This window comes from Talpa occidentalis, unplaced genomic scaffold, assembly GCF_014898055.3.
Source record: "Talpa occidentalis isolate TD23 unplaced genomic scaffold, MPIMG_talOcc4v2.1 talOcc4.2, whole genome shotgun sequence".
NCBI lineage: Eukaryota > Metazoa > Chordata > Mammalia > Eulipotyphla > Talpidae > Talpa > Talpa occidentalis.
Window position 1 is genome coordinate 143,788,427 of NW_023602073.1, and position 12,166 is coordinate 143,800,592.

Sequence of the window (12,166 nt, forward strand, 5' to 3'; positions counted from 1 at the left end):
TCTACCTGGGCTGTATTGTTAAACCAAAACCAATCCATATAACTGTAAGAATCCCACTCAGTTCAAAACTACATTTTGTGAGAGAAATTACAACAGAATTCACAAATCTGTGTGTGTGCACATGTCTCAGTGAATTTATAATTCACCAAACATGTCTGGGATCTAGTGGAGTTTAATAAGCTGTTCAGTGGTGCAGAGCTGATTACGCATTCACTGTTTTTTGTGGTGGTGGTGGTGGTGGTTTTTTAAATTCAAGGCAACTCAGGATTTTAAATCTGGGAGGGTTGAGGGTCATCAACTAGAGGCAGGATCTGGCCCCATCACACCCCAAAGTAGGCAGGACAGGGCAGAGAATAAGAAGCGAGGCACCCTTCAGTACACCCATGACAAGGCAGGTGGGGAAAGAAGAGGTTTCTCATACAGAGGCCACAGATTCACAGCCAAGCCCTCAGGGATAACCCCACCCGGCAGGCAGCATTCCGAATAAGGCAACTGAGCTCCAGCCCATCTCAGAGAATAGGGATGCTGAGGTCCACCAACGAATCAGGGTCTGGCCAGGTGCAAGCCCACCGTCTTCCCATCCCATCAGGAGGCCTCAGACTAGATTCTCACTTCTTCATGAATCCTCATAATCACAGAAATAAGCTAATGCACTACAAACCTCCCAGCTCCCTCAGAAATACATCTGCTTCTTCAGAAAGACACTTGCTCAGCAGTAGCAGTGTTTTACATTTTTATTTTCCAGGTCATTTATAATTCATTGGGCAAAGGGAATTTATTATAAAGAATACCAACTTGAAGCAGAAAATTTTAAGGATATTAAAAAGGGTTTATCACTTGATACGTGTGAATATAAGGTCACTGAATCTTACAATTTGCCTCTTAAAATTTTAGAAATTAGATGTCAAGCTGTAAACAAAATGTAAAATCCCCAATCATTTCAAAATAAGGCTATGAAATATGGTAAGGGGTTTAACTTACGGTAAGGGGTTTAACTTCTAAAATGCTCATCACAAAAGGAAGCAGTAGATACTAAGGATTCCAGAACAGCCTCCACTAATCATCAATGCCTCGCTTTCTGAAAGGTTTATTTCAGGACCCAGAAGCAGTAGCTGAATTTACTCCTCATCTAGCATACATTATCTAAACAGTTACCAAAAATACTCCAGCAATCTAAGTATCTTCCTAAATCTGAGCAGACTGTTTTTTAACTTTTCCTCCAAGAGCCTATGTAATGTAGAAAACTGAGAAAAAATAAAAAGGACCATTCTATATAAATTTCAAAATGAGTATATTTTCCTTCTTTGCGTTATTATTCTCCCTAGCGGATCTATATTCTGCTCTGGCATGAAGCCAGTAATTGATTGGGAGAAATGAGAGTCACCAGCTCACATCAGCTACATCACCACAATCTACAAGGAATTGTTTGGCCAAAATCCACTCTCCCATCCAAAAAAGCAGGCCGACGGACTGCTGACCCACACGGTTGCTACTTGCACTCCGTGTAAATGAGCCAGTTCTGACTAAGTCCATGAAGCTAGAAACGCCCTGCACAGGTAGAGTGGGAAGGAGCTTGACCTGGCAGTGGGGGCAGCAGCCCCAGGCCTGGCTACCCGCTGTGTCTGGCACCAGCTGATTAAGAAAACGGGTGCTCCATAAGTATTTGCCAATTGGTGGCCTGAAGCAGGAATTTATTTAACATACACCTCCCAGCATAATGTTTCCACCTTAAGAAACATTTTTTTTTTCCCTAGCACAAGCGTTTAAAACGATTCATTTTTCTGTGCCCTCCGTGGAATCGGGTGTAAAAGTACAGAACTGATGGTATAAAGATGTGACTGCATATCAACAAAAAATAGCAGCTGGAATACAATTCCAGGATCTCATGTACAAAAAGCCATTCATGAGACTAACCAGAATCTAAGAAGTATCCCTTTGCAGCCGCCTCTAAATTTTAAAAAGGCAGTCTGCTTAATTTAGGAATTTTTTCACATACGAAGAATTTCTGTAGCGTTGCAGAGGACTGCAAATTAAAAACATGACAAAGGAGGCACAAACCTGGAGGACAGAACACTATGAAAAAGGAACCAGGGAAACACCTGGATTGATTGTTTGCACTGGTCTGTAGGGAGGGGCGGGGGCGGGGGGAGAACAGCATAACAGAAACTGCAATTTATTTTCACTAACAGAATAAAGCCAGTAATTTTTAAAAGAGGCTAAATTGTTGAAAAAGTAGGAGAAATAAGGGGAACTGATCATGTAAGGGAAAAAAGTTCATTTCCATACAACAAAGTCCCGGGTTTTTCTCCAACTATTCCAAATCTTTAAGCAGAAAGGCTCCCGAAAGCTGCTCTTTAACTTTTGATGACTTGCTGAGAGTGAAACAACTAATCTGCACAAGACACATTTGCAAATAGTCAAAATTTGGGACGATTACTTCAAATTAAAATCGGGAACAAATAAAAACACCATTTGGCGACCCTATGGCACAGGTGCAGAATTTACAAGAAAGCACTAAGTACCCAGATTAACAGTTATAAAAGTAAGGTTACTTTGCCCACAAAACACATTAATAATTTAACAATTTTAAAGTATGACATAAAAAAAGAGAGTATGCATTTTATTTCAATTTGGGAAAATTAAAATGTTTGGGGAGTGAATGGGTTGATAGTTGCATAACAATGTATACTAATGTCGCTGACTCTATACTTAGAAGCATGCTGGTTAAAATGGTTAAAATGATGTTATAGGGCCTCCCCGGTGGCGCAGCGGTTGAGTGCTGGGTTGCGAAGCTTCCTGCAGCCTCTGTAGCACCGGAGGGTCCCACATGGCGCGCAGACCTCTCCTGCCGCCCACTGCTCCTCTCAGCAGTGTACTTCATCCGTCTGCCTGTTCTGTTCCCCGCTCTGGCTCTGGTGAATTCTCTCACCCTCCCATGCTTCTGACTGTACCCAGTGCTTGTATAAATAATCTTTTTTTAAAATAAATAAATAAATAAATAAAATGATGTCATATATATTTTATGACAACTAATGGTAACGCATATATACGCACATGTATATACGCAGAAGTTGTTTAGCATCCCACAGAAAAAAAATAAACAAACAGTAGCTAGGATTTTCTGCTGAAAGTTATCAAAAACGGCTTCCCTTCCAGAATCACCTAATAAGGAATGACTTCTTTTCTGGTTTTGAAGTTTCATCAAGGTGCAAATGAGACACTAAGACCTTAACAACCACCCCTCCCCCCCCCATCATGGTGAGCTGATGTCAAATACACTTCTACTGAAAAGGACTATCAGCCTAGGACAGATTCTTTCCAGAATCTGCTGCCATCTACCTAAAGTAAGAGTGTCTACTGGTAAATCAGATAGGCTTGAGATTTTAGGGCTAAAGTGTCTTTCCCAGCAATAAATATTTTCAAAAACAAATTAATTTCATCCTTAGTTCATCTGTCAAACCCAGCAGACTTGTAACATTTTCAGCACCGAGCCATTCAGAAGTGGGTTTGAAAACTGCCTACTGTATACTATTCAAATAAGGACATCTAAGCAAATGGTTCCCTTTAAATGACTCCAAGTGAAATACTTTAAAATAGAATATGCCTGCTGAAAACTTACTATGGAAACATATTTTACTTTGATAAGTTCACTCACCCAATCACATGAATTATTAAAAGTATTTATGTGTCTGTCAACAATGCCACTCACTCAGAGGTTAGCACAAGGCAAAATAAGTGGATATTTAATGACACTCAGATAAGATCCCCAAAGCATTTCCTCTCATCAAATTTCTAAGAGAAAAAGTCACTAAATATAGCAAGTTTTTAGATCAAAATTAATTCACTCAATCACCTAATTAAACCAAAAAGGGCCACTTAGTCTTGTATAAATAGCCTCCAAACTAGAAAAAGCAATATTGTATAACAGCTCTACATTCATGACACATAAATATATTCTCGGTGGATGAGCAGTTTTGCCTGGAACTTCTGCCACCCCAGGGAACCAGGACTTGGGATTCCTCAGCCGCAAGCATGCATACACACGAGCACGCGGTGCTGCTTTACATATCCACAGAGAAGCTGTGCAAATCTGATGAAGGAAGGACACCTCTGAAAATTACCCAGTTCCAAAAAGGCCTAGAGGTGGATGTCACCCCTCCCTGATACCCATTTTGAAAATCTAAATATCACAAAAAAAAATTTTTAATGGAATCTGTATTTATTAATATTCATTTGAGTCTCCAAAAATCTGCTGTTTTAAGTAACAACATATCTTTCAAACTATCCACTTCAAATTTATAAATCTACACACAGAGCAAAATGAAAGTGACAAGTGAAATGAGTGCCTTTTCCACAAATATGGATCAAAGGACACAGACCTATTAACGGAGCAGTGTCAGTCTAGTTCAGATTTGGGACACTGAGCAAAACCTTAGTAGTTTCCTATGCAATTACATCCAAAATTTACAGCTCCAAATCAGTCTTCAAAATAAATACCAAATTTCACAGATCCCCGAGAAATTTTAAAATTAAACCAGTCTTCCTCGGAAAGGACAGGGTTAAATTAAGAAATGATCACATTTTCGGTCTGCCTATCACATTGGTATTTATCCTAGAGGATTAGTAAATTCCGATTACATAAGTCTTTTTTTATATACCTGCCCCAAATCATAATAAAGCCCATTAATAAAAAATAGAACTGAAAACTCAACCCCATTCCATGACACCTGTTTTCTTTATAATGTGTCTGTGTGTAATAAAACTATCAGATGAGTTTATATTAATGTTGTCCAGTACACTGTCTTACATTTTTAAAGTCAGTTTCAAGCCAAAATGAATGCTATTTTTATGGGAGTGAAGATGTAACTCTCTGGATGCTAATGAAGGAACACCCTATTCAGAGAGTACTAGGTACCAGTGTGTGCTGGCTCAGCTCCATGTCCGCGGCACTGCTAATACTTCTGGTAGATTATGATGCTGGGGAAATGGAACAAGTATAAAAAGCCCTGCCAAAAATTCATTCCTAAATATAGACAAAAACAAAACCAAAGGGAAAAAAATGGATTAAAGTCTCTCATGACAGACCCACAGTAAGATCCTGTTGTTCCCTTGACTATACTTATCAATTTAGTGTTAATATACAGGTAAATTTAAGTAATAGCTGTCTTAAGGAGTAGCTGCCGTTAAAAAAAACAAATCGTCAAAAAAAGCAAGCACACAGAAATCAGGAAAATCTTTTTAAGGAACACAACAGATCTTGCAAACTTTCGACTTTAAATTTACAAATCTACACGCAGAGCAAAATGAAAGTGACACGTGAATTATGAGTTCCTTTTCCCATAAATATGGATCAAAGACACAGATGCATTAACTGCATAATTTTGTCCCAGATAACCCAGGAAAACAGAACACGGCAGACATTTTTGCTATGTGTTGTTTTCTTTTAAATGAGAGGCCCTTTCTATGAACCACCGTCACTGACCCCACCTTTTCTGAGGACAGAGCCAGCCAGCCTGCCAGCCATACCTCGTCAAATACACACATCTAGGCCACAAAAATGGCTTTACCAGATTTAAAATCTCAGATCCAGTAAGATTTCCTTGGGGGGGGGGGAGGAGGAGGAGGAGGAGGAATGTGAATCCCCTGGGGAGAGAAGTGAGGCTCTAACATATACAAATGTTAAGGTAATCAGGCACCAGTCTGTAACTTCCTGCTTTGTAAATCAGCTAATCACTTTTCTTTTCATGGTAAATAGGCTTTCTTTTTTTTTTTTTTTTAGTAACATTGTATTGTATTCCACAAAACCAAAGTAAAATAGCATTAAGGGACAAATGTGGACACTATGAAATCTTGGTTGTTTTAGGAGAACTCAGAATTTCTACTGAGACTGCTTTATCTGCACTTAATCTCACAAAACTCCAGTGACAAACTATCTTAAAATGGCTTTTTTCGCTTTTTTAAAAGATGCTTCCCCTACAATATATGTGTATGTTTTGTTCCAAGTCACAAAAAAAAAATACTTGCCATCCAAAACAAACCATTTCCTAAAATCAAAAATGAAACTAAACGGGTTAAAAGCCACAAGAAAAATTCATCCTTTCATGTGATTTAATAGCATTTAATAACCTGTAGCATTAGCTAATAATTTAGTATTTTGAGCAAATGACAGTTTCTTTGTATAATCACCATAACAAATAATTCTTCACTTACAAATAGAAGTGTGTGTGTGTGTGTGTGTGTGTGTGTGCACGCGGGCGCGCACGCAGGAAGGACACATTCTACACGTTATACGTTAAAGGGATCTACAGGAAAGCTGTGGATCTAGGTCATACGCCCTTCATTATTCTTCCCCCCTCAAAAATCAGAAAGCTATTCCCACGGGTCACACTGAAGACATAATGGATTCACTCTCATTCCAAGAAAACAAAATGCTTAAAATGATTGGTGCCATTAAGAAATAATACTCTAAAGTAACACAGACCTCCATCTGCCTGGATTATCACTGGTTTCTAGTCAGAGATGTGAATTTTAATCTGTTCCTTTAAAAGGCAGCTGACAAAGCAAATCTTTTTAAAATTAATTACGTGGGTTTATTTACACAGGATTTCGCTATAACATTTTTACTCATGCGAGTCAAAAATAAAAACTGAAATTGCATGTCTGCTATCAAGAATAGGAAAATACACTATTAAAAGTACAACTCCACTTACTGACGTTTTAAAAGCAGTGGACGCTCACATCCTCAGCCTGGATTCACATGATTATCTATTAAATTTAGTCCTTCCTTCACTCTAGTAAGCCTGTACTCTTAAGAGACATTATTATTAAAATAACCCTTCCTAAAATAAAAGTGCTGAGTAAAAATCTCTATTTCAACTACTTTTACTCCCTTTAAATGGATTAGAATTTTTTAAACTTTCATAGCATTAAGATGCCTGTGGGAGGAAAAAAAAAAAAAACACAACTTATTCAGAAGAAACAAACCCAGCACAACTTGTATATAATACAGTTTCACTAATTTCTTCTGTAAGCAATTCAAGTAAGACGCATATTACCTAATCTAACAAAATAATCTGGAGAGGGGAAAAGGAAAAAAAAAAAAAAAAAAAGAAAGAAACAATTCTTGAGGCAGCTCTGTATTTTCCAAATCAGAAGCAAACAGAAAATAATTTTCAGTATATCACAAGAATATCCATTTCTCCCTTGTAACTAAGTGGCTGCAAAAATTAGTATATCGTTTCCTCACTTCGCTTTTTAAATATGTCAATTCCAACTAAAATACCTCATCCACAAACATCTTGAAACAGAATTGTTGAAGCACAGATGAGTAGAAACAGAGCTTTCATCCTGCTATAAAGCTTATTAAATACCACATCAGGATGTGAATGCATATCAGAATCTTGAAATTTTTAATACCATGACTTTCCATTTTATACGACACGATGTGAGGTCATAATTCCAATTTTTTACGTAGTGTAATCTGTAAAGAGTATTCTTATGAAAGCTTTGCAAACCCAGAAATCGGTAAAATTCTTGGCTTAATTATTTTTCGATTGCCACATCCTCACCCTACAATTAAAGTCCATGAGATGTCATGTCCACATTACCATTGTCAAAGATCTGAATTTTGTAAACGCCCAATCCTGGACCTCGGCATAACGGTTTTTATGGATTTAATCCTCTTATTAGCAGCTATGATCCACCACAATTTAAGCTTTAAATAACATTCAACCTTACATCTGCTTGTAATAGAGCTCAGTTATTATTTGTGGCAAGAATTTCTGTGACTGTACTGCTCAGCACTTCTATTTACATCAGCAGTGCTAAATGCCCAATGGTGAGAGGGGAGCCAATCAGATGGCAGATTAGATGTCAACTCAGAGGCAGCTGTCTGGAGACTATTACAGCCAGTTTACCTCCACAATTCAAATTCCAAACCTTGCAAAGGAGATCAAGTCAGTCTTTAGGCTCAGCCTGCGAGCGAGAGCGCGCCAGCGTGCAGGACACTTCCCACAAACGCGGTGGGGCCTGGGTGGCAGCAAATCAAGGAAAATTCAAATAAATCCCGTCCCCAAAGATCCATTTCAGCGGTCTGCTGTCTTCCCGGATTCGCTGAATAACATCTAAGCCTAAACTCTGAGCAAAATAAGTTCCAGGGAGCCGGGACGTGCCCGCCCGCCGCGGCCGCCCTGCTGAAGGTGACTCCTGCCCGAGCCGCCCGAGCCCCGGGGGGCGTCCCCGCCGGCCGCCGCGTTTCCGCGCGCTCGGCCTCCCCGGCGCGGCGGCGGGCCCGGCGTCCCTCCCGCTCGCCCGCCGAGCCCGCCGGGGCCGGGGCCGGCGCGGGCCGCGGCTCGGGCGGCACAAAGCGAGCCTGGCCGCGGCCGCGCCGTGCGGGCGCGGGCGCGGGGCGCGGCGGGGGGACAAAGTTCCCGGCTCTGCCCGCACTTGGGCTCGTCGCCGGCGCCCGCCGCGGCCGGGGGCCCCGCGTCCCCTCCGCCCGGCCCGGGGCGCCGGCGCCCCCACAAAAGCCCCGCGCCCGCCCCAGCCCCGCCGCCCGCGGGTCCGCCCAGCCCCGCGTCCGAGCGCGCGGCCCGCGGCGGCCCGAGGCCCGCGGCGACCCCCTCCCGGCCCGGCCCGGCCGCGCGCTCGGCCGCGGGGGGCGCGGGGCGCCGCGGGGCGGGGGCCGCCGCCCGCTCCCCCCGCCGAGACGCGGCAAAAGTACGCGGAAAGAAAGAAAGTGGGGCGCGCGCAGGCCGCCGGCGGAAGCAGGCCCGGGCGCGGGGTTACCTGCGAGCGGCCCAGCGCCGGGCCGGGGGTGCCGGGGCTCATCGCCGGGTGGCTCCTTTGTTGCGCGGCCGCCCAGGCCGGGCCGGCCGCGGCGTACGGGGCGCCCAGGTCCTTGCCCAAGCCCAAGCCCGCGGCCGCCGCCGGGCCGCCCGCCGCCGCGCCCGCCGCCGGGGGCTGGGGCTGGGGCTGCGCCGGCGGCGGCGCGCCCGGGCCGCTGTAGTCGGGGTAGCCGCCGCCGTAGCCGCGCATCATGGGGCTGGGCGCCGTGAGCAGCTGGTTCAGGGTCGGCGTGGCCCCCGACGGGTGCTGGTTCTGCCCGGCGAAGCGCTGGAAGCCCCCCGCGGCCGCGCCGCCGCTCGCCTTGCTGAGGCTGGCGGCCCCGCCGCCCCCGGGGCCCATCATCATGCCGCCGCCCTGCTGCCGGGGGGAGCTCAGCGCCCCGTACCCCGCGGACGAGCCCCCATAGCCGCCGCCGCCGCCGCCGCCGCCTCCTGCTGCTGCCGCGGCCGCCGCCGCCACAGCTCCCGCGCCTGCTCCTCCTCCTCCTCCTCCTCCTCCTCCTCCTCCTCCTCCTCCGCTGCCGCCGCCTCCGCCGCCGCCGCCGCCGCCGCCGCCGCCGCCGCCCGCGCCGGGCCGGCCGTAGCCCGGGTAGTGGTTGTACTGGCCGCCGGGGTACCCCTCGTGGGAGTTCTGCAGGGGGTCCATGCTGCCGGGGGCCCCGGCGGCGGCCGCGGCGGAGTGCATCACCCCCATCCCGGGGCTTTGTTGTCCGCCATGTTGATCAAAGCAAGGCCCGGCGCGGCCGCTGGGGCCGCCGCCGGCCGGGGCCGCGCCGCCGTAGTAATTATTAAACTCCGCGACGGCCGCCGGGCCGCCGCCGCCCCCGGGCGCGGGCGCGGACACGGGCGCGGACACGGACGCGGGCGGCGGCGGCGCGCCCAGGGCGCCCAGGCCCGGGTGCTCGAAGCGGCCGCCCGCCGGCTCCCCCATCTTGGGCGGCGCGGCGTCCTCCTCGCGCGCCGGGCTCAGCAGCGGCGGGCCCGGGGGTCGGCGGCCGCGCCGCCCGCGCCGCCGTCCTTGGCGCCTCCATGTTGCGGCGGCTCCATGTCGGGACCCGGCTGCGCGGCGCCGCCGCCCGCGCCGCCCAGGCTGCCGCCGCCGGAGACGGGATGTTGCTGCTGCTGCTGCTGCTGCTGCTGCTGCTGGAACTGGCTTAGCTGCTGCTGCAGCGCGTGCTGGCGGTGGAGGTGGTGGGCATGGTGGTGGTGGTGGTGGTGGTGGTGGTGGAGGTGGTGGGCATGGTGGAGCTGCTGCTGCTGCTGCTGCTGCTGCTGCTGCTGCTGCTGCTGCTGCTGCTGCTGCTGCTGGGGCGGCGCGGCGGGGGCCTCGCCAGCGGCTTTCAGCTTGTGGCCGGGGAGCAGCCCCGTCTCCATGGCCGAGCCCGGGCCCGCCGCGGAGGAAGAGGGCGCCGCCGCCGCCGCCGCCGCGGAGGAGGAGGAGGCGGAGGCGGAGGAGGACAGCGCGGCGGCGCTTGCACCCTCCTCGAGGGCCGCCTCGGAGCCGCCGCTCGGGGCGCCGGGGGTGCCGGCGGCGGCGGCCGCGGCGCTCGCGCTGTGGGCCATGCTCGGCTCGCGGCTGGGGCGCCGGGGGCGGGGGGGCGCGGGGTGCGGGCCGCCGTCGCCGCCGCCCCCCGGCCGGGGTCCCGGGGCCGCCGCCGCCGCCGCGCCGCGCGCGCCCGCCTCCAGGTCCCGGGCCCCGGGCGCCGGCCGCGGGCCGGGGGGCGCCCGCCGCTCGCCGCTGCCCGCCCGCGCCGCCGCTGCTGCCCGCGCGGCCATGATCGCCGCGGCGTGGCCGGCCGGGCGGGGGGCGGGGGGCGCCGCGCGGCCCCACTTTCTAGTCGGCCGCCCCTCCCGGGCGCATCCAGGCGCCCCGACGGGCCGCGGCCCCTGCTCGCCGCCGGCCCCGGCGCGCGGCGGCCGCAGAGCGCGCGCGGGAAGTTTGCGGCGCGGGGGCCGAGGAAACTTTGGCTCCTTCCCGCTCGGACCCGGATCCGGGGAAGACCCTCTGCCGGCGCCTCTAGGGCCCAGCCGGGCGGGAGCCGGGCGAGCCGGGCCACTATTATCCACTTCTCGGGCCTCGCGCGCACTCGCAAAACGCGGACTGGACTCGGCCCGGGCCCCGCGCCGCCGCCCCGGCGCAGCCTCGCGCCCCCGCCGCCCCCGGCCCGGGGCCCGGGGTTCGGGCCGCAGCGCCCGGAGGCGCCCGGGGCGCGGCGGCGGCGGCGTGGGGCGCCCGCGGGCTGCGCTTCCCCCGCGCCTCGCTCCGGCCGGCCGCGCGCTCGCGTGTGTTCACGTCGAGGGTGGAAAACGCGTCTGACGAGAGACAAAAGAGGGAGAGGACCCGGGGAACAAAGTTGTCCGGTGGCCTCGGAGGTGACGAGGAGTCGAGGGGGACAGGCAGTGTTGAGGGGGACCCGTGCCACCGCCGGCGTCTCCCAGGAGTTATGTCATTTTGCCGAGCGTTGGCCCTTCGGCCTGGAGCTCGGCCCTCCGCGCAGTCCCCACAACTTCAAACTGCAAAATCAGGCTAGAGATGAAGCGGGTTCGCCGCGTCGGAGGAGCCCTGTGCCCTGCACGCGGCAGGTAGTCAATAAATGCTTGTGATTCACCGCACCTGCCCGAAGATAACATTTACAGAACTATTGTTTAAGGCACCTTATCTGGGTGGGTAGGCTTATCAATGAAAACGCGGTATTCCCAAAGGAGCACTTTTCCTGCAGTGCACTTGCCTGTCCCCACGCTAAAGGAAAGTCCTCAGATAGAAGCCGAATGGTGTGTTATGCTCCAAGCAACTCGCACATGAAAATTTAACTGTTTGGTGCCGTAAGGCGACAGCTAAGGTTAGTCGCCTGTGTTCTCACACCTCCCTCTAAAAGGCCTTTCGTCATCCTTCAGAGGTTCACGTGCACAGTTAAATCTCTTCATATGGGTTCATTTCTAAGCAATACGAAATAAAACTAAATGAAACAGGTGTTACATTTAACAAAATCAATAATCTATAAATCAGCCAAATCTAATCCTATGGCACAAATGTTTCACACTTCGTTCTTTAGAGGAAAAAAAAAAACACCTATTGTTTTATCACTTTACCATATTTTAAATATTTCTCTTACTGCTAATTCATCACCTAGTCACCCGTTGAGCATTTTTAACTGAAGGACTTCTTAACCTCTGGGAGGCTTAGTGTACCAGGGAGGACTCACTTTGCATGGAGAGAAAGCATTTGACACAGAACTTTCAACAAGTTATAACAAAAGCAAATTATTTTGTTTGCTTGACCAAATGTAAAAATGTTACATGTCTAAACAGAAAAGGATAGA

At 49.9% G+C, this 12,166-nt stretch overlaps 1 protein-coding gene across 1 annotated transcript in view; it reads right to left on the reverse strand.

Moving 5' to 3' along the window:
• ARID1B (AT-rich interaction domain 1B) overlaps nucleotides 1-10,409 on the reverse strand; it is a 362,313-nt gene extending 351,904 nt beyond the window's left edge. The window contains 2 exon segments of the mRNA XM_037520620.2: nucleotides 8,788-9,837; nucleotides 9,840-10,409. Coding sequence (XP_037376517.2) covers nucleotides 8,788-9,837; nucleotides 9,840-10,409 — 1,620 coding nt within the window.
• Between the last annotated feature and the right edge of the window lie 1,757 nt (nucleotides 10,410-12,166).